The following is a 24,180-nucleotide window of genomic DNA, read 5'->3' as shown; positions in this document are numbered from 1 at the left end:
GTTTAACGCCAATGCCTAGCTATTTATTATAATGAATGATTATTGCCAATTACTTATGTATTATACACGGAAATCTGTAAATATTTTATAAATAAATAGATATTAATGTTCGTCATTGCACACTACTCTTTCTCCTAAAGATTCCACTTTCCATTTTTACAAGGTCTCTTGATTGAATTATTATATTTCTAAAAATACAAACTTTTTATATAGTTTAGGGTTATTACATCTTTTTATTCCGTGAAAATAAAAAATTATAGTATTTTCAGAAACATAAGAAATCTTAAGTTATATCGTGTAAAATAAAATTACCTTATAATCGTTAAATCTTTCCTTAATATATACATCTTAGCATTATTAAAGATAAAAGTCAGTGTATGAAAGTTCAAATACTAGAACCATTTGACAATGACTTATATGAGACTCTTAAAAAGCCATTGTTTCGAGTTAAAAAAATATTATGACACTGTTTCTAACTTCTGTAATAATTGCTGGCCAATATAATCCCAATATCGTTTCCTGATCTTATCGTGATTTTCAGATAGCTCTTTGCACAGCTATAAAAACAAAGAAAAAAAAAAAAACAAAAAAAAAATAGAAAAAAAAACAAAAAAAAAAGAAAATACAAATATAGAAATGAAATACGTATGTCAATGGAATATATGTTTCATAGTAAAAAGATCTATATTTATATTTTATAAATATTACCTTTAGAGCATTGCTGATGTGAAATATTGATTCAGATGATTCGTCGTTTATACAACTGTCCAGACAAATATCAATGATACAGGCTAATAAATGATTGGTCCGATATCCTGCCTCATAAAGTTCTATACATTTTTTACGTACTTTGTCGTTACGAGTTAAACCGGCACTATCGTGCATAAGTATACTAAAGAAAGAAGATACATTTTATGTCCTTTTATGTAATGAATAAAGGCAAATAATTTATAATTAAATAAAATGATAATAAAATATAATAATACCCTCTAAGATAATTCCAGGCACTTTCATTCCCTTTGACTAATGAAACTTTTTCCAAAGCAAAATCAACTTCTTTGTCGATTACATTTGATTCAAACTTAGTTGTATTACTTATAACAAAATAACGTTGATTCCATGCTGAATTATTTCTAACATCCTCATTTAATAATTGTTCTACGTATTCCAACTCTTTGTCGTATAAACTGCAATTGAATATAATACATTATAATTTTTGTAATCCTCTTAAAGTAAATAATTAACATAATAGAATGTTTATACTAACTTAAATGTTTTAATGCACCATTGACGATGTTGCCAAGCATGATAATTTTTTGCATCTTTTTTTAAAATAACCTTAGTAAATTCCAACTCTTCTGAAGCATCTTGCAGCCATTCCACAATAACTTTTCTATGATACCAAACTTGATAGTTCTTGGAATTATATTTTATAATTTTATCTATATATTTTAATTCTTCTTTTAAATCTTTTCCCAAAGATTTAAGTATTTCCCTTCTGAATTGCCATACTGTGTAATTTGCAGGATTCAACCAAATACAATCTTCTGTCAATCCTAAAGCACGTTCTGATTTCTCTCCAGATTTTAAAATTGCTCGAAAGTAATCATACGAATCTTTAACTAAAATTTATAAATAATATATATATACACACACGCACATATATATATAATATATATATATATATATATATATATATATATACATATATATGTGTGCAAGTAAACATAAAATGAAAACAAGTACAACAAATGTAAAAGATATAATAGAAATATATACATATATATTTTGTAATTTGAAAGAAAATTTAAACACATTATAATTTACATTAGTTAGAGTAAAATATGAAAAGAAAATATTTGTAAAATAATACTTACATTTTTCAGAATAAGCAATAGCAACAATTGGATTTGGACCATCATCTTGTGGCAAAGGTGTCACATCATTCCATTCATCACGATCTCGATACAAAACCCATTTTTCAGCTCCGTCTCCACCGATTAATTCCTCATCCGAACTATCCGACATATTTTAACTTCATAAATTCAATGTAATTGAGAAAAAAAATTTTATTATGTCTTTTATTAACAATAGGTTCGCTTTACAATCAGTGCCGTACTACACGCCCTCTACACTTATTGGTAATTCTCAATACTTTGAGAATTTGTCTAAATCTAAAAGCATACTTTTATTTTTATTAATACGGTGTTTAATGAATAAATGTTGAGCTTTGAGTTTGTCTATTATCATTTACAATAAGTGATAAAATATAATCAAAATAATAATAATTTAATTTCTTAGTGAAAAAATTTAACAAACATTTAGTATCTTTTATTATCTTCTATTAAACAGTACATATACGAATTAAAATGTTAACCACTATATCAAAAATATTTGGTCGCAATAATTATACAAGTTAGTATACAAGTATTATTATAATGAAAAATACAAAATGTTTCTATATAATATATATATATATATATATATATATATATATATACATAATAACATTAACATAATTTGTATATATTAATTCATAATCTATTCTATTATATAAAAAAAAAAACACATTATACAAAATTATTATTTTATTAAATTTTAGATTTAAACATTTTCTTCAATAAATTTCATACATCTTATATAAAGTTATTACAACAAGATTGGAGAATAAAGTAAGTTTTTCTTTTTTTCTTTCCCTTTATTTCATTGATGGTTTTATATTTTGAATATTTGTTATAAATTCATCATTATAGAAAGGGATTAACAGAAAATCCAAATGCTTTTGGACCTTTGACAAATATGGCAGATTATTCATATAAAGATGGGAGACCTACACCACTTGGTACAAACCAAAAAAGGCGCATAATTAAACAACAAGAATATGCAGTATGTATATTATGATTATAAAAATTGTTATATAAAAATTTTGATATTCTCTTTATAGAGAAGATATATAAAATTCTTTAATAATATTCAATTTTTTAGAAAAGGATTCATAAATTGGTCAATGAAATAGATTATGCGGTTGAAAGACATGTAAAATTACAGGAAATAAAAGCACAACAAAAACAACGTATTCTTGATAGCAAATTGAAGCCAAAAGGAGATCTTTTATTAAAGACACAAAAACCTACTACATAAGACATATTTAAAAGAAAAATTTCTATAGAAATAATATCCCATTGATATCTTATATTGTATATATATGTATTTGTGTTATAAATACATTTATGTAAAATCTATTACATAAGATATATTTAAAACAAATTTGTAGAAATAATATCCCATTGATATCTTATATTGTCTATATATATAGATATATATATATATACATATACATATATATATATATATATATATATATATATGAGAGTTATAAATACATTTAAATAAACATGTATACATATTAAATATAAGTTTAAAATGATATATGTATTATTAATTAAATATAAAATGTACGCCAAATTTATCATGAATAGGACAAAAAAATATTGATTTATGGATAAATATTAGAATCATAAACATTGATAAATTATTCAAGAATTATAATATATCGGTATTCTACTAAATTTCCTTTAATGTTACTTTAAATAATTTTCGTATCCTAAAATAAACAAATAAAAAAAAAAAAAAAAAAAATTATGATTTCTTTCCAAGTTTTATCAAATATGATTGGTTGTTTATAAATATTTAATGTATCTATATCTTTATATGATTGGTTACTTGGATAACTACCATGCAATGTCGCGTGTTGTCTCTCTGGTGATCACAATATTAACACATCGACTTTCCTTTCTTTAGAAATCCATTTCATCTCAGACGTGTATTAATGTTGGTATAAAATACACTTATAGTCAAAGTTTTTAATTTTTATAAAAATATTTAACACAATAAACGATTAAAAAATTGTAATATACGTGCATATCATTTCAAATATTATTGTTGGGTAAAAAAGCACGGACCAAAATGGGTATACCCAAATTTTTTAGATATATAAGCGAAAGATATCCTTGCCTAAGTGAAATGTTGAAAGATTATCAGGTATTTACATATAAGTTGACAGACTAAACGATTATTATAATTAATATATAGATATAATGTCCTTGTTACATTTCATTAAACCATTTATAACTTTAATTTATTTTCAATTTTACTTTATTATTAAATTTAATTTTATTTAAATCTGAAATTTATTGGTTCATGCTGCTTTATATATTCGGAATTAAGAAGTTACATTTTTTTTTTTTCTTTCCTTTACACAGATTCCAGAATTCGATAATTTATATTTAGATATGAATGGCATCATACATGCTTGTTCACATCCAAATGATAGTGACATAAATTTTCATATTACAAATGATGAAATTTTTAACAATATATTCCATTATATTGAGATATTATTTGGTATGATTCAACCTCAGAAGTTATTTTTTATTGCAATTGATGGTGTAGCCCCAAGAGCCAAAATTAATCAACAAAGAGCCCGTCGTTTTAGAGCCGCTAAAGGAACAGAAATGCAAAAGGCTAAAGCCAAAGCAAGTGGTATTGACTTAAAAGAGGAATTATTTGATTCTAATTGTATTACACCAGGAACAGTTTTTATGTCTGAAATTAGTAAACGATTAAAATATTTTATTACGTACAAAGTATCGACAGATAAACTTTGGCAGAAATGCAAGGTTTTATTTAGCGGTCCAGAGGTATTAATCCAAATATTTTATTAAATTATCCTAATATGAGGGAAGATAAAAATTATTAATATTATTTAAATTAAATATTTATTTTGAAATATCTTTAGGTTGTAGGAGAAGGAGAACATAAAATAATGGATTATATACGATATTTAAAATCACAAATAGATTATGATCCCAATATTAGGCATTGCTTATATGGCCTAGATGCAGATTTAATCATGTTGGGTCTTTGTACACATGAACGTAATTTTTCATTATTAAGAGAAGAAGTGAAATTTGGGAAGAAACAAAAAAAGGTTTTAACACCTGAAGAGACAAAGTTTTGTCTTCTTCATTTATCATTATTAAGAGAATATTTAAATCATGAATTTTCTCCTATCGAAGATAAATTATCTTTTCCTTTTAATATTGAACATATAATCGATGATTGGGTATTAATGGGTTTTCTTGTGGGAAATGATTTTATACCTAATTTACCAAATTTAAATATTACAAATGGGGCATTACCAATTTTGTATCATGTATATATGGAAGTCTTACCAACTTTAGAAGGTATATAACATAATATATTTTTAATATTATCATAATATAATAAAATATTATAAAATATATACATATATAAAAGAAACAATGATAATTATAAAATTAATAAATTTAGGTTATATAAACGAATCAGGAAGATTAAGATTAGATCGTTTTGAAATATTCATGGAACGGCTAAGTCGCATTGACATAGAGAACTTTGCAGAGTATTACTGTGATCTCAAATATTTAGAAGCTAAAATGAATAAAAATAAAAATACAGAAAATGACGAACAAATTTCACAAAAAGACGAGGATTCATCTAAAAATTGTTCTCCTTCAATAAAAGTGGGCAATTTAATAAGATCATCCATAAATATGGAAATGGTATTTATTTTTATTTATATGTATTATTTATATGTATATATATATATATATATATGTATATACGTGGCTTGAACCTTATAGTCACTTTTGCTTAATATCTCATTTTATAGCAAGATGCAGAAGAGGAAAAAATCAAATATTCTCATGACGATGGATTAGATTATGAATCTGATAGTGATACATATAATATGGAATTTATTCTACACAAACGTGATTATTACATGAATAAATTAGAATATGAAGATGTTAATGAGTAAGTGTAGTTTTTATATTCTATATAAATTGTAAATATATTTAACTACAATTTAAACAATGAAATTTTTTGTTACAAGAATTAAATCACTATTAAAACCTACTTACACAATACAGTTGCTTTTTAGAGATGTTCTACGGTCACAAGCAGAAGGATATGTTAGAGCTATTCAATGGAATTTACATTACTATTATGATGGATGCTGCAGTTGGTCTTGGTATTATCCACACCATTATGCTCCATATATCTCGGATATAAAAGGTTTTAAAGACTTAAAATTCGATTTTGAATTGGGAGAACCATTCCAACCTTTTCAACAATTATTAGCAGTATTACCATCGTATAGTAAACAATTATTACCAGAAGCATTACAATCATTATTAACTGAAGAGGAATCACCTATTATTGATTATTATCCTTCTGATTTTAAAACTGATTTAAATGGCAAAAAACAAGACTGGGAAGCTATTGTACTTATACCGTTTATTGATGAGAAAATTTTAACGGAGGGTAAATAATATAAAATGTTTTTTTATAATGTATATAAAATATATAATTGATAAATTAACATTATTGATATTTATAAAAGATAGTAATAATATTAGTAGTAGTAATAATAATAGTATTAATGTGATACTTTATAATAATAGTTGACATATTGAAGAATTTAATTAATAAATAATTTTATTATGATAAAATATTTTCCTATAGCCATGGAGCCGTATTATGTAAAATTGACAGTCGAAGAACATGAAAGAAATAAGCATGGTCCAATGTATATGTATTCATATGATAAAGAGATTTTGGGTTCATGCCATCTACCTGGAAATTTACCAGTAATTGAGAACCATGCTCAAATAAAAATAATAAATCGTGAAGATATTTATGTTCCTAAAGAAAAATTAGTAAAAGGATTACATCCACGTGTGAAATGCGATATACATTATCCTGGATTTCCTACTTTAAAATATATAAAACATACAGCCAATTTAAAGAAAGCTAAGGTATTTTTATATATATTTTTGGGGATTATCATTAGGAGCTTTTCATGATCAATATAAATAAAAATCAAATATTGGATGTAATAGGTGAAAGTATTTGAACAACCATCAAGAGGTGACAATATGATTTTATATATACAACAACAAGAGGAACCAAACTTAAGACAACTTGCTGCCTCTTTATTACATAAAACCATCTTTGTGGAGTGGCCTTATCTACGAGAAGCTCATATTGTTGGTGTATCTAATCATAAATGGAGAATAAATTTAATCAATCCACAAAGAGAATATTCTTCTGACAATATAGTAGAGGAAGAATTAAAGGGAGCTTGTTCAGTTCAATGGACTTCGGAAATAAAATCTATTGTTGAAACGTAAGAAAAACAATTATTATTATCTACTGCATACATCATATATATTAGTAATTGTATTATAAATAAATTTTTATGTAAACAGGTATAAAAATCGTTTTGGTATAGACGTTGGTAAAACTAATATCTTAATCCATGCACAACCATTAATAGGCAGTAAATACATTTTTGCAGCACAAGGAAAACTGTCTGTAGAGAAACAATGGCAGGAAATGCCAACGTTTTATGCTTATCAAACTATAGTTAAAGATATTTCTACATATTGTGTAAATCCCTTGTTATATAAAACTATTGATGAAATATTTGTACCAGGAAGTAATTGCTTCATGTTAGGTCATCCGCATTATGGTGCCATGGGAGAGGTATTTAATTATATTTGCTCTAGTATATTTAATAATAGTTTATATTTTCTTGAAACTAATATGATAAGTGTTTTTAATATTATTTATATACCTTAGCAGTATTTAAATATTTAAATATTTATGAAATAGGTAATTGGGCCAAAGATCAATATGAACTCTGGCAGAATAAAAATATATGTGAAAGTTGTAACTGAACCAGATCTAGCTGTGGTAAAACAAGCATATACAGAATCAAAAATACAATATATTTATGGAAGCACAGCTGCTCAGAGACTAGGAATAAGTAGTCATCTTTTAAGTAGAATTACTGGTACAATTTATATTATGCAGAATAATACAAACGAAATTATTAACGTCGGATTAAATCTGAAGTTTAATAAAAAGAATGAGGAAGTAAGCAATTTTTTGGAACATACATAATACATTTTAAATGATCATAAATTATTTTTCGAAAGTATCGCGTAATTAATCTATAATATAATTTTTAAATATTAAAATATAACAGATACCAGGCTATACCAAAAAAGAAAATGGTCAGTGGTTGTATAGTATAAAAGCTGTTGATCTTATACGTGATTATATGGCAAAGTGTCCCGGTTTATTTGAACGATTGGCACAAAATATTACAAATGATGTTTTTAATGAAGACGAACTATTTGATAAGTCGTACGTTATACACATTTTATTATTTAATATCAAATAATAGATTAATATTATCATATATTAAAAGATATTCTGTTTTTTTTTTTTTTTTGTATTTTTTATTTATTTTTTTTTTTTTTATAGATCAAATGAATTAAATAGTATTATAGCTTGGTTAAAAGAGCAACATTTCCGAGGAGTAGAAAGTCGTCCCTGTGGAGCAAATATACTCGAAGCAGATATAGTACAAAAAATAGAACAAGAAGTGGACAAATATTATGAAATGTATAATGATTCAAACAAAGCAGTCGTAATACAAGTGAAGCCACAATTACTTTTTAAACCTGAATTATATTCACGTCAGCTTCCACCCGATCCAAAATCTCATACAAGGTTATTAGATAGAATTGTTTGTATCAGAGGAAGCTTTACTGTACCAATCGGTTATAAAGGAACTATTATAGGAATTCAGAAAACGAAGGCAATTATAGATAGTATTTATGATGTTTTATTTGATAAATCATTTTTAGGTAACTATTGTCTTTACTAATTTTCACTTGAAGATATATATATATATATATATATATATATATATATATATATATATTTATAATTAATGTTTTATTTCATTATTTTAATTAACTTTATAAGGTGGATTAACATTCAATGGATGTTCCGAACATCGTGGTTATAAGTTATCAATCACTGACTTTATTAATATTAGTCATGGTGAACGAGTAGAACGTGGAAAATCAGGAATAGAGAATACATCCATTGAAACAACAGATTCTTGGAGACGATATCAAAATGCAAAAAATCAAGTACATAGTAGTGTTAAACCCATAACACAACATAAACCTTCCTATGAATTGCAACATGCTTCAAAACAATTATCCTCTGAATTTCAACAATTATGGAATGAATTGCATAAAATAGAGGTCAGTTTAATGATCTCTATAAATATTTGAGACATTTATAAATTTTATATATTCTTTTTTATATATCTGATAGGATTCAAGCGGATCTTCGAAAACTTCCAATACGAGTATCGTAGAATCTAATGAAATCAATAAACAAAAAAGTAAACAAATAGTAAGTATTGTATTTTGGCAAAAAAATCTAACGGTAGTTACGTTCTTGATAAATATGTACTTGTATTTGTATAATTTCCTATCTTCTTTTACATGTAAAATGATAATAATTTGCATCAGTGAAACATTAAATTATTTGATGCATTGTTATCAATATCATGTTATTCCTATCATTTTGTGCTGCAGGCATATATATATATTTATTTTCTATTATAGAGTCTTTTGTATTATTCTATTTTTTTAGACGGTTATATTTTTTTAACGGTTTATTATTTTAAAAACAAAATAATTAAAAATATTAGCTCAGTTTTTCATAATAATACTTCTAAACTTCAGTCACAAGATCCCAGTGCTTTCTTGAAAGAAGTGCTGAAAATTTCTGATGACAACACGCTGATAAATTTGCCAACTAAATCAAGTGGTACTTCCGCGAATAAAAATCAATCCCAAATCCATAAATCATCGGATGCCCCACCATTAGTTCAAAAATTATTTGATGTAAGCATATTATTCTTATGCTTGAAGCACAGTTTCCACCAAATTTTTATATGTTTGTCCATGTTTAAAAATATACATGCAAAAATATTGATACTGCTTATCCTTATTTACAGTATGCTAGACAAAAGAGAAACGAGATAAAAGATGACAAGAATTCTATTTGGTATTGTTCACACTTATTAAATCATTATCAAATACTTGGTATGGGTTTACCAAGATATGATTATTTTTTAAATGAACAAACGAACCTGATACAAGCTCAAATTCTTTTACCAGACGCGAAAGTATATTTAGGTGATCCCTGTTTGACTCATGCACAAGCAGCAGAAAGTGCAGCAAGAAAAGTATATGAGGTAAAATGTATGCGACATAACAAATACAATGATTTCTTCGCACGATTTTATTTATGATATTTATTATTGTTAGGAATTAAATTTAGAAAAGGTACAGAAACCTGATATGAAACTTTTATTAAAACCTCCGTCGCAACAATGGGTTAATATGCGACAAAATAGTTCCTGGTCACAAAACATAAGACCACCCATGGTATTACCATATATATCAAAACCTTATCAAACTTCTGATAATCCAGTGGCACATTGTTCAAAATGGAATATGAAAATGCAACAAAATCCAGGATTTGCCCATATGCCACCTCATAATAGTCAAATTAAAGTACAGGCGAGACAGAAGACAAACGAATCTAAATCTGAAATTAAAAATAGTACATCGTTTGTACCATTGCAAGCCCAAAAGAAAAGTAGAAACGTTAATACAAGACAAACTAACAAAGAAACAACGCAAAATCATGCAAACAGTTCTCAGTTGGGTAAACAATCAGCAAAGCAACAAGAGACAAAAGAAACAACATTCCCTAAGGTTTGTTAATTGATTCAATCTTATCATATTTGATGTATAAGAGTAGTATAAGATATATTCAAATATTTTCCAGCCTCCAAAAGTATCAAACGTTAACAAAACTGTTGAGAAAGAAGTACGTGTACAAAACAATTTACAATCATCGCCAAAATTACAAAAATCTGAAAGACCTAAACGGTCACGCGTTGCTGCCAAATTTGTTTCACCTCCAGCGACAAATGGAAGTGAACAATAAAGACTTTAATTCAAGGGGGTTTAGGGTTTCGTAATATATGTAGATATAGTTGTATTTATCCAATAGAACTCATTCTTTTTTTTTCTGCAAGATATGTAATGCATTATCGATGACTCATCTTCAGCAATTCTTATAAAACATTTCTTTGTCTCATTTTAAAGTCTCAGTATACAAATTGAAGTTTCCGTCCGAATGTGCATGCTTGTACGGTGACTATTTGTAAACAGAGGTTTAATAATGTTCATATAGTAACATAATTTAGTTATTGTATTATATGTAACAATAAGGAAATATATGTGATTTTTTTTCATTCATAAATAACATATATTTTACGTTAAATCAACAATCATCATTGCTTTTATGAAATGTTTACAAAAATTGTAATTACGAAAACAATCATATTTTAGTTAGAATTTATATCAATGAAAATGTAATTATTATTATATATATGTAATTAAAACTTTTATTTTATGTATTATAAACAATGAAATTGAGAGTAGTCTTAATTCAGACTATCAATACTTTCGTTTTTGGCATGTATTGGATAAAAAAGAAGATCATGATCAATTTTACATTTAATACTTCGAGATTATTTGAATGTAAAAAATTTATAATATATGATCTCTACAAATTGCAGAATATATACTTGCTCTTTTGTTTATTTCTTGTATTATGATTATAATTAGAATGTATCAATTTCTCAGAATACAAAAACAAGAACACAAATATACTTCGAATAGATTTTCGTAAAGCTATTATATTCTGAAATATGATACATTCTTTTATATCCCTATTTCATATTTTCACCTCTCATTTAAATACATTCATATATATATATATATATATATATATATAGATGTGTATATATATATACTATGCACAAATATTTATAATACTTAACATTGCAAAAACTTTGAAGGAACATATAGGGAGCTATACAAAAAAATGTACAATTAGGATAAAAACAAAAAAATACAAACTAACATTATTAAACAAAAATTAATGTTATACTAGAAACATATAAAGTCCTTTTGGCAGTCATCTTTAATTTAAGGTAAAATTGTGAATACTCATAAAGAAAAATATCACGTTATACTATGTAAATAAAATTAGCATTTACAAGTATATAAAATATTGATAAACATAAGTTAAATAAAATTAATATTTTATACAATCACTTGTATATCAACTTTACTTTCATTACTAAAAATGTTTACGTCTTGATATACACAATGTAGTCAAAAAAATAAAATATGATATTTTTTGATATATAAGAAGTGAATCCTTAGATTATATCATATTTATTACGAAGATATAATTTCTTAATGATTATATTATTTCTTAGAATATTTTTTTTATTTTCATATATCTAAATCCACTTATGAAAGCGCATCGTTATAGTCCTATAGTCTTTTGTCGACACTTAAGACTAAATTCTTTCAGCGCATCATAAAGACGACGTCTACTTGTCCGTTCTCGTAAAACATTACGTATAAAAACTTCTTTATCCATATCACTAGCTGCAGGTCCAGATTGACTTTCAAGTGAAACACGAAGCCATTCTAACATCCAAGCCGCACACATTTTATTTAATGACAGTAAAACTTCCGCATGAGGTTCTAAATTGTTTCGAGGCACTTCTCCTCCTAAAATTATACATATGATCTTCGTTTTATATTACTTTACGACTCCTTGGATTAATATTAAATATTAATTTTTACATACCAACACACCGTAGTATTACAAAAACAAGTTCTCGTCCGATTGGCCGAATAAAATCTTGTAAATGTGGAGTTTGCATAATAGCATGAGTAAGAAAACATGCTGCTGCTTTGACTGTTCCTGTTTCCGGAAGTAGTAAGCAAGTAATACCTAAAAAAGTAAAACGACGTATGCGTAATAAAAATAATAATTTTTTTACTTTTATTATATAAATCCATATATATATATATATATATATATATATATATATATATATATATGTCGATAAGGAGAAATATTTTACCGCATCGTAACATATCAGGAATTTGATCCGATACTTGAAGCAACATTTCACCATTCTTTTTACAAATTTGGGCAAGCAATCCTAAATATGCTTCCATTAGATCCGACCAATCAGATAAATCGCCATGTACTGATTGGCATGCTTTAATACCACCTAAAGTTATTGAACTTAATTCTGCAAAAACAGGCCATATAATACTATCTGGATCTTTGCCAAATAATAACACCAATTGATTCAATAAATTTAATGCAGCAGGATGGGGCCAATTCTTATAAGAAGTTGATAAAATTGAAAGTAAAGGACGTGCATCTGTTTCTGGATGTAATAGAGATGATAATGATTTTTGTGCACATGTGTGCATTGCTTCTAATGTAGTATTATCTTGACTCCATTCAGGATGCACAATAATTTCATTAAATATTGGTAAGAGTCCGTCTAAAACAGCTTTTCCTATAGGACATTCTAAAGTTGAGAAAAACATAGTTGCCATTTTTAATTGATTTGTAACTGCTACACGAGCTACGAATAATGGTTGCTTCAACAATTCTTGAATTTTCACTATACATAGGCCCAATGTTGCATCTAAATGTGTTAATTGTTCTTCCACTGTTGGAAGTGTATTCAATAATTTTCCAGCTGCATACATAAGGCGTTGACCTTCTCCCCCTTCGGACGTTACATTTGGAAGAGTTCGTCCTATTGTATTCAGTATAGATGGTGCAAAGGGTGCAAGATATGCCCCGCATTCTCTTGTTAAATCTTTAAGAGCCATACTTGCACGAGGTGCTGTAATTGGACCTTTCCAAAGGCCCAATGTTACAAGATGTAATACTCTTTCAAGCCAAGGATCGGGATGTTCTCCTATCCATTCAGCATATGCTCCTATTGCTGAGCACGCACATGCTAATACCTATGATGATAATAAAAATTAAGTTATATAAAAGAAAATATATTGACAATAATTAAAAAAAAAAATATATATATATATACATATATATATGATATTTATTTACTATGAAAATTATGCTTACTTCTCCAGGATAAAGATCATAAGGTATATGAGATACAATTAAATCCATCAAGGCAGGAATGTAACGGAATTCTACCAAGCCAACTCTATCTGATAAAGCTTCAAAAGCATGTAATGTAGATTCTACATCAGTCCATTTTTCTGAATTATCAAGTGGCTCACTTAATCTCTGCCCAAGGAGTATTAATAAATCTTCTCCTAAAACTCTATAAGAGTAATCTAATGTATCTGCAGCGTCTTGTCGATAACATCGAAAGAGTTCTCGTTCATCCGCATCTCCACTTTCGTTTGGTGATGAAGGTAATGTAGATTTTCTTAGTAATGCATTTGCTAACCGTGCATATATTGGTTTTAAAGCATTCAATGCATGACTTTCAAGAGGTGAATCAATTGTACCTAAATCGTCTTGTAATGTAAACCAAAAGGCAAATGGAATAGAACTACGAGTTTCATCTGTAGGATATCGCCCTTCTTGTTCTGAACACTCTAAGAGTAACTCAATTAATCCTTCGGATGTCCACTTTTGAGTTGCATCACCTTCACCTGCGAGAGCAAGTAAAAATGTCCTACTATAAGCTTCTCCCATAGCTGTTAAAATTTCACAAAAATATTTTCCACTATGTTCCCGTGCCATTGTGACTAAACTTCTTGCCCATTCCCAAAGTGTCTGTGGTCTTTTGTGTAATTCAGGATGTGTTAATATCATAATTAAACAATCTTGTACTATTTCCCAACTACTAGTATTGTCTTCATGTGAATTTTCCCTTAAATAAAAATAATCTGTTAAATATAATGTGTTTAATATATAACAAAGATGTAATCTATGAAGTTTATATATATATATATTTATGTACCTGCTTGGTGCATAATGGGATGCAGCAACTAATAAATAAGGATAAATTTGACCACTTATCTCCAAAGGTAATTGGCCAAATTTAAGCCAAGAAAAGGCACATTCTAATCCCAAAAGGTATAATGTATCATTTTCCTGGTTATTTGGATTACATGATGCAAAAACTTGTTGTAAAAGCCAGATTGTTTTGCTCCAACTACTAACTAATCCATCCTTTGGTTTTCTTTTTACAGTTTGTCTCATTTCAAACTAATGAAATTATAATAAGAATATATTAATGTAAATATGAAAATATTTTTTTTAATTTATTTATAATTACCTCTCCAGGAATAGAAAATAATACTCTTAATAATAACTCCAATTTTGGTGGTGAATCATATGGTAATATTTCTATTAACTCTTCTACTAAACTTTTCTCCTTATCTTTACTTTCAAAATCATTGTTACTATGTGCCAGAAATGCAGCTAACTAAAATATATATTTTTATATTATACATCAAATGTATATAAATAATAATCATAGCTTTGTAGAATTTTATAGGTACTTTTTATATATCTTTAACTTTCTAAAAATATCTTACATTATTAATTCCTATATATATATATATGTATATATAAAAAAAAAAATAAGAGATCTTATGAATATATTACCGCTTGGCAAAGTTTTGAAAGTACAAACTTTGGAGTATTTGATTGCGTAATACTGCTAAGTAAACGTTCACGTAAAACAGGATATTCATTCTTAGGTACTTCATCCCATTGTTTTGATATTTTTGCATGTAATGTCGTTGCAGCAAAAAACTGTACTTCTCGAGACTGTAATATTATTAATCATATATAATTTATCAATAACAATATTTTAGAGAGAGCGATACTGTTACATAGAATCTATCATTTGTACTAACCTTTGAAGGATCAAGAAGCTGCCATACAAAAGTCCATGCTTCGGGGGAGGCTTGAACCTGTAGCAACCAAGTGTGAGCTTCATTATTTCCTGCAGCATAAAACTGCTTAATTGCTTGATCCACTACAGTTGCATAATCCATTCCACGTTCTTAAATCTTCTTATAAGGATTTGTTAATAATTGACAATATTTCGTATATTTACGAATATAAATATTGAAGCAAAAAATATGTTTTTTCTTTCGTTCAAAGTCAATGTTAACATTGATATCGTTATTTAAATTTTTAACATTTTATGCATTAATCATTTTATTATAATTTATAAATTCGAAAAATGCACATAACCTATGTACACAACATTGAACACAGCTGATCCGTTTCCTTTGCTTGATGTAGTAATGTGTGAATTATATATATGTATGCACGTGGATATATACCAACGTGTATGTGTGTATTTACAACGAACTACAAACTACGTAAAGATCCGTAAAATTTGTGTATTGGGCTTTACTCTATGTTATTCGGTTGTAAAACTATAAAACTGTTGAATAATTCTTTAAAGTTTCATTGTATTACTTTTATTTGTTAATTTAATAAATTTAAAAGCTCGATAAAAATATCGTTATTTCAAATATAGTTATATTTGAGGTTAGGATGATTGTTATACGCGAACGAAAGTATAAATTGATATGATCATTACTTGTGTCTTTACTTTCTTATGATATACATGAAACGCATTCATAAAAAAATGGACAACTCTGACGAATCACCTAATAAATGTACATTGGTTTTGTAATAATTTTTATGGTTATATGAGTATTAAGAAATTATTGTAACGTTGTTATATATTTTTACAGTAGCTCTTGTTGAACGAAATTATATGCCACAAGGTATACATTTGGTTGATCCAAATGCTGTAGCAAAATCATCGAAACAAGATTTAGTTGCATTAGCAAAGGAAATACAAAAAGTATATATTTGTTAAGAATGTATATATATATATATATTTCTTCCAAGTAGATATAACAAATATAACTGTGTTTATTTTATAGGCTGATGAGTACATCAAAGCCAATGCGTGCAATAAGTTGCAAGTGATTGTAGAACAAATGAAATTTCTTCAAAGACAAGCTGAAAGTATTTTATTAGAAGTTAATCAAAATATTAAATTGCATCATGCTGCTTGTAATTTTGTAAAACATCCTGGTCAAGTATATCATTTATATGAACGCAACTCAGGTCAATGTTATTTTTCTATGCTTAATCCAGAAGTAAGTATTAAAAATAATCTATTTTAATAATGTGCCATTGTTATTTTAATATTTTGTATCTTATAGGAATGGGGTAGTTCAGGTCCTTCTCAAACTTATAAAGGATCATATAGGTTAGAACAGGATCATTCGTGGACACCCATCTCCGATATTAATACAAAAGACAATGAATTAAATCTTTTTAGTAAACTCCTTTCGAATAATGGAATGTTAAATAGTAGTTTGGATACACTTGCTCTTAATATAAATTCAAAATAGAAAATATTGTTTGTAATCATGAGAACAACAAATTTATGACAAAAAAAAATATATAAATATATGTATGTATAAAGAATTAAAAGGCATAGTCATCTAATTCAACAAAGCAGGATTTATTTGGAACTTATATTAAATATAAGTAGTATTCAATTTTCTTCTTCTTCGAATATCCCTTTTTTTCTCTCTTTGCTTAATATATTTTCATAAATTTCAGATATTATCTACATAATTACATATGTATACTATCTTCAATTGAAATATTCTATACATTAATCAATTATAATCCTTAACTATTTTGTTTTTATTAATTCAGGCATTATCTTAATGTCGGGTGTTTTCTATAATATAATATTTGAATATATTTGGTAAATTTCCATATCTTTCTAAAGGCAGTCATTACGTTATTTGCTTCAATAAAGAGCAATGTAATAATACATAAAAATTTTATTTAATACGATGTCGAAATAATAATGTAATTCCAATTGGTAGCTTTAATTCCAGATAAACTATTTTTTGTGCAGTAGTTTCTCATATTTTACTTTTTTGCAGTATATGCAATAAATTTCTTAATAAATACAATTGATAGCTATATTATACAAGAACATCATTATTAAAGACAAATAAAAATATATAAAGCATTTACCAAAAAAAATTAATGTAATTATAAGATTTTTGAAAATGATGTTATTTTAAAAAATGAACAAAACCTGATTAAAGTCGCCAACGTAGAATATGATGGGATCTTTTTATGTGTTTAACTTGTTCTGTACGTCATGTTGTGTTTACTTTGTGTGCTGAAAATACATAGATCTTATTTAAATATATTATACTACATTAATATGCAAAGTAATTATCAATATTTTTTTAATATTATATCATAAAGATAAATTATATAGTTCTTACAAGGTACTGGTATCCTGAGAGGTTCTGTATCTTTTATAATACATTCATGTGTTTGATTATGGAAGAGATACTGTATTAAAAGTTGTTTTTCTTCTCCTACACATGGATCATAAAATCCAGGTAACTGACTCTGTAATATCACAAACAATTTATTAGGAATAGTAAACAATAATTACGAGTAATTCTAGTAGTACGTAATAAATTATAATCAAATAATACCTTTGATGCATCATGAAGAATCAATCTAGAATCTCTTACTAAACATTGCAAAGGAATTGTTACATCTATAACTTCATCCCTACTTCGTCCACCTTCTTCAACAGTGGATCTATCTTGCAAAGGATAAACAAATCGTCCATAAGAAGCTTTTGTTATAACCAATCCTTTTTTAGATTCTTCTTCTGCTCTTATTCTACTAAACGTAGCTCTCATTAATTCAATAGCAGCTTTGGCTTCTTTCTGTTTTTCTAACATTCTTGTCTTATTCACTTCTTTCTGTTTCTCTTTATCTCGTTCTTTTCTCTCTTTTACTATTGGATCAACAACAAATTTCTTGACAACAGTCCATGTTATAAATGGCACTACAGTTGCATAAAACACAGGAGCTGGAAGAATTTCTTCACTTATATGAATTGGAAATGCATATGTTTGTGAAGCTCGGTTTAATTTAACTTTTAATGTTACTCCCGTTGTTACGGAAATTCGTACGGTGGCTGCAACTGAACTATGACGAGAAACCTTCTTTTCTACGCCATATTCTAAGAATGCACCGAATGTACCTATTCTATATGAAAAAATAATATAAACATATGCTTAAATTCTCTAAACCAAATAAAAGATATAAATAATTCTTTCTACTAACCGTATGTTTCCACGTATTTTGAGTTCTTTTTCTTTCATTTTATATATATAATGAAGATTAATATAAGAATGTACAATACCTAAATGTATTAAAATTGATGCATAAGAACGAGATGTATCTCTTACAAGCATTGTACTCATTGCACTTTGTATTCCTGCTCTATATGTCAGATATCCGACTGTATGTTTATCCAATTGCATAGCTAAGGCTGTAAACAAGAAAATCTGATAAAATATTTTCACATAGTTTAAAAGTTTATATAATTTTATAAATTAGATATTCAAACAATTTTTATAAAAATTAAAAAACATACTTCCTACAAGGCCTGGTCTCACACCGTGAGCTGTAAATTGTAATATTGTTTCACAATCACAAAATAATCTTTTTGTTAAAGTTCGAAATCCTTTTAGTGATATAGTTGGACCATTGCCTGCACCTACATCTAATTCCAGCCATCCCTTAGAAGACACTAATTTTTTTGCTGAGACATTAATGGTTCCATGACCAGTTCCATTTTGTGTTGCCAATGAACCATATAAAGTTATAGTATCTTTTAAAGTAAGAGGTGCTTCAATAGATTGTGTAAATGACATTCCACTGACTTCAATAGATGAAAATATATCCATACTACAATATTATTTAAGATATTCAAATATCATATATAACACTACTGTATTAATATTAATAAGAATATATTAATAATTAGAAAATATGTATTACCTATTATTGTAATCATCATCATATTTACTAAATAAGTCTGTAGCATTAATATACACAGTTACGTTTCCTTTTGGATTTGTATGCTCTTGAAGTCTTCTCTCTTCTCTTTCCCTTTCTAAACGCTCGTATTCTTCTCTTATTTCTGAAGGAGTTTTAGTACGTTGAACAATTTCCCATCCTTCTGTTTCTAATCCTTTAACTCCCACAGTATCAAAGATTGCTCTCTTATGAGGATCACTGAGAACTAAAGTACAAAATAAAAAATTAACTAAACTAAGTATTTTATTGAGTGATACATTATGTTTATATTACAAAAAAATATATAACTAATGTATAAAAACTCAAATACATACTCTCATATGCTTTTTTTGTACGGTTGAATAAAACTTCTGCTTCTTTCTTAAGCACTGGATCCACATGTTTATCAGGATGATATAATCTACTTTGTCTACGATAAGCATTGTTAATTTCTTCTGGAGTAGCCTAATAATAAAATTTGCAATATTTAACAAAATGATTTTGTTAAGCTTATCATATATTCCATTAGTCCAATATAAAATATCAATTTCTCATTATTTTTATATTATTTTTAGAACATTAATAATCTTAATTCCATTAAAATGATTATTACATTGTAAGAACTTTCTTTTCGTTAATGAATATGGATAACAGAAATAAATATAAAGAAATATTTCATTTATATTTATGTATTATAAATATTATTTATTTTTTTTTGTCATCAGTATTTCCGGCATTTTCGAACTTAACACATTGTCGAGGTCCATAATGAAATATTTTTTATTAATATCTTTAGTTGTTGATAAATTCGATAACAAAAAATAATAAAAGAAAACTTATGTTTAGTTACGTCAGCATTGCAAAAATGCGTCATGTAAAGGGTTCAGAAATAATCTCTCGCCGGGAAATCCTAAATAAGAGGAATTGTTACTTATTCTCACATTTCTTGGGACGTTGAGAAACGTGTAATAGTCATCCTCGACTATTATTTCTTGTTCATTATCTTCTTCCATTATAAATACCGCGAATTTTACTTCTTTTCAAATTAATTTGTTGTAAAAACAATGAAGGCTATTAAAAAGTTAATGATATTATATCTAATTCGACCTTTTACTTTAACAGGTTACGAAGATTTCGTCAGCGAACCGGTCCAAAAGAAAGATAATATTATCTTCCGATAGATGGAACCATAATAGAACAGCAGACGCGGGAAAACACGTAAAAATAATTTTGATCTGTGCTATCAAAATGATATACGCGTTCCGTTACAATGAACATTATACTAATTGTAAGATTAAACATTATATTATATATTAAATTTATTTCTATAATAAAGTTAAGTTGTATATTGTAATAAAAAATAATATACAAATAAATTTGTATTATAAAAAGAAAAATAGTCTTTTTTGCATAATCGTATTTTCTTAATATCGATTAAACAAAAATTTTGCAAAACAATGAAGTGAATTTTGGTATGACAAATTATACCTTCTCTTCACTTGACATGTTCTCCTGATATCAAATCCACTTTTCAGAGAGAAAAAAGAACCATTTGTCCCAAGTACGAAAATTTTGTAACAGGAGAATATAAGATTCGAGGAAGTGGCATGAAAAATTATGCCACCTCTTATCTGCATCATACTCTCCTAATATCAAATCAAATTTTCGGGGAACCCATTTATCCCAAAGTACGGAAACTAAATTTTGTAACAGGAGAATATAAGATTCGAGGAAGTGGCATGAAAAATTATGCCACCTCTTATCTGCATCATACTCTCCTAATATCAAATCAAATTTTCGGGGAACCCATTTATCCCAAAGTACGGAAACTAAATTTTGTAACAGGAGAATATAAGATTCGAGGAAGTGGCACGAAAAATTATGCCACCTCTTATCAGCATGATACTCTCCTGATATCAAATCCAATTTTTGGAAAAACAAAGGCAAGGTTTGACTGAAAATTCATGTACTTTTTATTTATAATGAACTTTTCTTTTTTTTCTTTTAGAAATTCAATTGTTTATATTTTTATGCACTTTTTATACAGATACACGTGTATATATATGTATATGTAATGATAATTTATAAATATATAGTTGCAATGGTATGATTATTGATATTTATGAAACATTGAACGAAATTAAAAAAAAATGTATGTCAGAAGTGGGATTCGAACCCACGCCCACAGAGTGGACTGCGACCTGAACGCAGCGCCTTAGACCGCTCGGCCATTCTGACATTGATAATATCGAACAAAATATATTTTATATATTAATATATTACTCTATTTACAATAATATATGTTAATTATAATATATTTACATTGCAACTTTATATATATATTAATTAATTGACGCATTAACTTAAAATATTCCGATATATTCTAATATACTGCTATTTTAAAGTAATTCTATAATATTATTATTTGATGTATATAAATAAATAATTTTTTTTTTTATATATCGTTAATACATTTTTACTGTTGATTATAATTAAATAAACGTTTTATAGATTTTTATGTTCTTTTATTTTCAGATATAAATGTTACAAATGTAAATACTTATATTTAATGACAACTGAGGTGAATTAATAAGAATTTAAATATAATGATCGATCTTTCACTTCCGAGTTATGGCCTGTTGCAAATTATATACGCATACGTTTGGTCACGTAGAAAGCTTCGTTGCATAAGTTGTAACCGGATCTTTCGAGACGTAGGTAGCTTCCAAGAGAGAAGCCAAGTGAAAAGGAAAAAAATGTTACCACGAAACGAAATGGAAATTGGAAGATGGAATAAGAATTTGAAGAAACTTCGTGCTTCGTTCTAATAACTTCACCATGATTATATTACACGGTAAGAATGAGCATAATTGAAAATTTTTGATATCAATTGCATTCCCACTGTATATTGTGTAAAGAACACATCTAAAAACGTTTAATACGGGTACATACACGTAAAACGTCTTGTTGAATTTAAACATAATGCTTTTCTTTTTCATTTTATGAACAAATATTTCTTCCGATTCGTTTCATTTTATCGGAAAAATCATATTTCACAATTCTCCTCTTTCTCTATTTCTTTCTCTTAGTTTCTGATCAATAGTTCTATAGCTAGTAAAATATATCACTCTTAGCGTTTTATATATAATGTTTGGAAACAAAGAAAATATTGAAATACTTTTTAGAGTTAATTTTATTCTATGGAAGTTCCATAGGAATATTTATCCTTCGAAAAAAATAATTTCATGATTTTTCACGTCCTATTTTAATGTGTCACGAAGACTTCGATGTCAAAAGTTCGATAAGAATATCAAAAAGCAATATCTCTCTTCTCTTCTTATTATGATCTATTCTGAAAGGAAAACTGATATTTATTTTCCAAACTACGTTTTATATTTTTTGTATTTATATCATATCTATGTATGTATATCTTGTATTTTATATCAAGAATAAAGGAAGCCATGAGCGTTTCACGTGTCTACGATAAAGGGAAAATATTGTCTCAATGATTTGCCACTCTTGAGAGAAAACCCTGTCACTTATTGTTTGGATCCATGTCCAGATCAATCGTACTGTTGGCTTTAGGAGTCTACTTCCATTATATTAGAATACCTATTGTATTATTTACTGTATTGTCTGATAAACTATAATATAATCGTAATACCTATTGTATTCTCTGATAAATTATAGCATAGAAATACAGTAAAGAACTCGCGACAGATTTTCTCCCAAAATCTCTCTCTCTCTCTTTCTTTTTCTCTCTTTCTCTCTCTTTTTCTCTTTCTATCTATCTTGTAGGACGAAAATTGTCAGTAAGTTCGTCCTTGCGGAAATTTCAATTAAACTATCCACTGCAAGGTCGGTGCTCGTCAAAGACACTCGTGTTCGCACAAGTTACTAAAATTCATTCGCAAACTCGCGTCCGTTTAATTGCATTGAGAAAACGTTTAGGACAGACAATCTCCGTGATCCACGACATTTCCTTGGCTGCCAAAGGAGGAAATATACCGACGTTAAAGTGCATTGCCGAAAGAGAAAGGGGAACTTAGTCTATGGCTGCTATGAGCCGATTCGCATCATTCAGTGCGTGATCCTTAACGTATATGTTCAAACGTTCCTTTCTTTGCGGAACGAGGTTCATCAAAAAATTTCATTTGACGGAAGTGTTAGCTAAGTGTTTAATTTATTTGATTTAAAAGAGATCCGAAAGAACAAATATACGTTTCTCGTCAATATCGAGAAAAAGAAGAGGAATCTAGTCTATTATTAAGAAGAAAGAGAAGAAGAAGACAAAGAAGAAGGAGAAGAAGAAGAAGAAAAATAAGACGAAGAAGAAGAAAAAGAAGGTTCATTCATGAATCCTCGATAAATCGAACGCTACGACTTTCGTTCGTTCGTTAATTCGTTCTTTCGATAGAAGTT

At 27.3% G+C, this 24,180-nt stretch overlaps 7 protein-coding genes and 1 non-coding gene across 16 annotated transcripts in view; 4 read left to right on the top strand and 4 right to left on the bottom strand.

The window, feature by feature from the left end:
- Fnta (farnesyl transferase alpha) lies at positions 1–2,141 on the bottom strand. Of its 3 annotated transcripts, none has more exons than XR_004838176.2 (6): positions 1,878–2,141; positions 1,268–1,622; positions 987–1,187; positions 709–892; positions 313–557; positions 1–188 (listed from the first exon to the last, which is right to left on the bottom strand). XR_004838176.2 is itself a non-coding variant. In XM_035866263.2 (5 exons), the coding sequence occupies exons 1-5, from the start codon at positions 2,026–2,028 to the stop codon at positions 459–461; spliced, it is 990 nt and encodes a 329-aa protein (XP_035722156.1). In that variant the 5' UTR covers positions 2,029–2,141; the 3' UTR covers positions 167–458. The 3 variants fall into 3 exon arrangements, 1 of the variants encoding a protein (XP_035722156.1); XR_014982235.1 differs by having other exon boundaries at positions 167–201; XM_035866263.2 differs by having other exon boundaries at positions 167–557.
- A 76-nt stretch (positions 2,142–2,217) lies between these two features.
- On the top strand, positions 2,218–3,283 carry mRpL52 (mitochondrial ribosomal protein L52). The gene is made up of 4 exons (XM_035866264.2): positions 2,218–2,415; positions 2,603–2,672; positions 2,754–2,886; positions 2,986–3,283. The coding sequence occupies exons 1-4, from the start codon at positions 2,370–2,372 to the stop codon at positions 3,139–3,141; spliced, it is 405 nt and encodes a 134-aa protein (XP_035722157.1). The 5' UTR covers positions 2,218–2,369; the 3' UTR covers positions 3,142–3,283.
- Positions 3,284–3,809: 526 nt separating this feature from the next.
- On the top strand, positions 3,810–11,467 carry pcm (5'-3' exoribonuclease pacman). Of its 2 annotated transcripts, XM_035866201.2 has the most exons (18): positions 3,810–4,041; positions 4,263–4,700; positions 4,799–5,246; positions 5,353–5,603; positions 5,714–5,856; positions 5,984–6,366; positions 6,568–6,860; positions 6,945–7,231; positions 7,314–7,590; positions 7,720–7,983; positions 8,096–8,256; positions 8,377–8,762; positions 8,884–9,170; positions 9,244–9,324; positions 9,660–9,821; positions 9,935–10,174; positions 10,248–10,700; positions 10,774–11,466. In XM_035866201.2, exons 1-18 carry the CDS (start codon positions 3,967–3,969, stop codon positions 10,933–10,935), a joined length of 4,791 nt encoding a protein of 1,596 aa, XP_035722094.1. In that variant the 5' UTR covers positions 3,810–3,966; the 3' UTR covers positions 10,936–11,466. The 2 variants fall into 2 exon arrangements, with proteins under 2 accessions (XP_035722094.1, XP_035722096.1); XM_035866203.2 differs by lacking the exon at positions 9,660–9,821 and having other exon boundaries at positions 10,774–11,467.
- A 482-nt stretch (positions 11,468–11,949) lies between these two features.
- Positions 11,950–16,112, bottom strand: cdm (importin-13-like protein cdm). Its single transcript, XM_035866204.2, has 8 exons — positions 15,729–16,112; positions 15,475–15,639; positions 15,143–15,292; positions 14,825–15,072; positions 13,972–14,734; positions 12,941–13,850; positions 12,661–12,807; positions 11,950–12,581 (listed from the first exon to the last, which is right to left on the bottom strand). The coding sequence occupies exons 1-8, from the start codon at positions 15,867–15,869 to the stop codon at positions 12,331–12,333; spliced, it is 2,775 nt and encodes a 924-aa protein (XP_035722097.1). The 5' UTR covers positions 15,870–16,112; the 3' UTR covers positions 11,950–12,330.
- Positions 16,113–16,229: 117 nt separating this feature from the next.
- Positions 16,230–17,352, top strand: LOC118441595 (uncharacterized protein C1orf50 homolog). The gene is made up of 4 exons (XM_035866206.2): positions 16,230–16,505; positions 16,584–16,696; positions 16,779–16,997; positions 17,064–17,352. The coding sequence occupies exons 1-4, from the start codon at positions 16,445–16,447 to the stop codon at positions 17,253–17,255; spliced, it is 585 nt and encodes a 194-aa protein (XP_035722099.1). The 5' UTR covers positions 16,230–16,444; the 3' UTR covers positions 17,256–17,352.
- A 102-nt stretch (positions 17,353–17,454) lies between these two features.
- Positions 17,455–20,913, bottom strand: LOC118441594 (dnaJ homolog subfamily C member 11). 2 transcript variants are annotated; one of them, XR_004838166.2, is made up of 9 exons: positions 20,700–20,913; positions 20,094–20,223; positions 19,741–19,984; positions 19,334–19,647; positions 19,021–19,228; positions 18,378–18,942; positions 18,159–18,288; positions 17,963–18,049; positions 17,457–17,841 (listed from the first exon to the last, which is right to left on the bottom strand). XR_004838166.2 is itself a non-coding variant. In XM_035866205.2 (8 exons), the coding sequence occupies exons 1-8, from the start codon at positions 20,769–20,771 to the stop codon at positions 18,027–18,029; spliced, it is 1,686 nt and encodes a 561-aa protein (XP_035722098.1). In that variant the 5' UTR covers positions 20,772–20,913; the 3' UTR covers positions 17,455–18,026. The 2 variants fall into 2 exon arrangements, 1 of the variants encoding a protein (XP_035722098.1); XM_035866205.2 differs by having other exon boundaries at positions 17,455–18,049.
- A 1,000-nt stretch (positions 20,914–21,913) lies between these two features.
- Positions 21,914–21,996, bottom strand: TRNAL-CAG (transfer RNA leucine (anticodon CAG)). The gene has a single exon. It is a non-coding gene; the product is annotated as a tRNA-Leu (tRNA).
- Positions 21,997–22,456: 460 nt separating this feature from the next.
- LOC118441740 (nose resistant to fluoxetine protein 6) overlaps positions 22,457–24,180 on the top strand; it is a 16,978-nt gene continuing 15,254 nt past the window's right edge. The window contains exon 1 of one of the 5 annotated variants that reach the window (XM_035866587.2): positions 22,457–22,612. In XM_035866587.2, the coding sequence (XP_035722480.2) occupies positions 22,597–22,612 (16 nt within the window). In that variant the 5' untranslated portion in view covers positions 22,457–22,596. Of the gene's footprint in view, positions 22,613–23,645 lie in introns of those variants that run through there. The other 4 variants (XM_085657308.1, XM_035866586.2, XM_035866584.2 and 1 more) reach the window with 4 other exon arrangements.

This window comes from Vespa mandarinia, chromosome 5 (genome assembly GCF_050613455.1).
Source record: "Vespa mandarinia isolate Hongniang chromosome 5, ASM5061345v1, whole genome shotgun sequence".
In the NCBI taxonomy this organism is placed as follows: Eukaryota; Metazoa; Arthropoda; class Insecta; order Hymenoptera; family Vespidae; genus Vespa; species Vespa mandarinia.
This window is presented reverse-complemented; position numbering and strand designations above follow the sequence as displayed.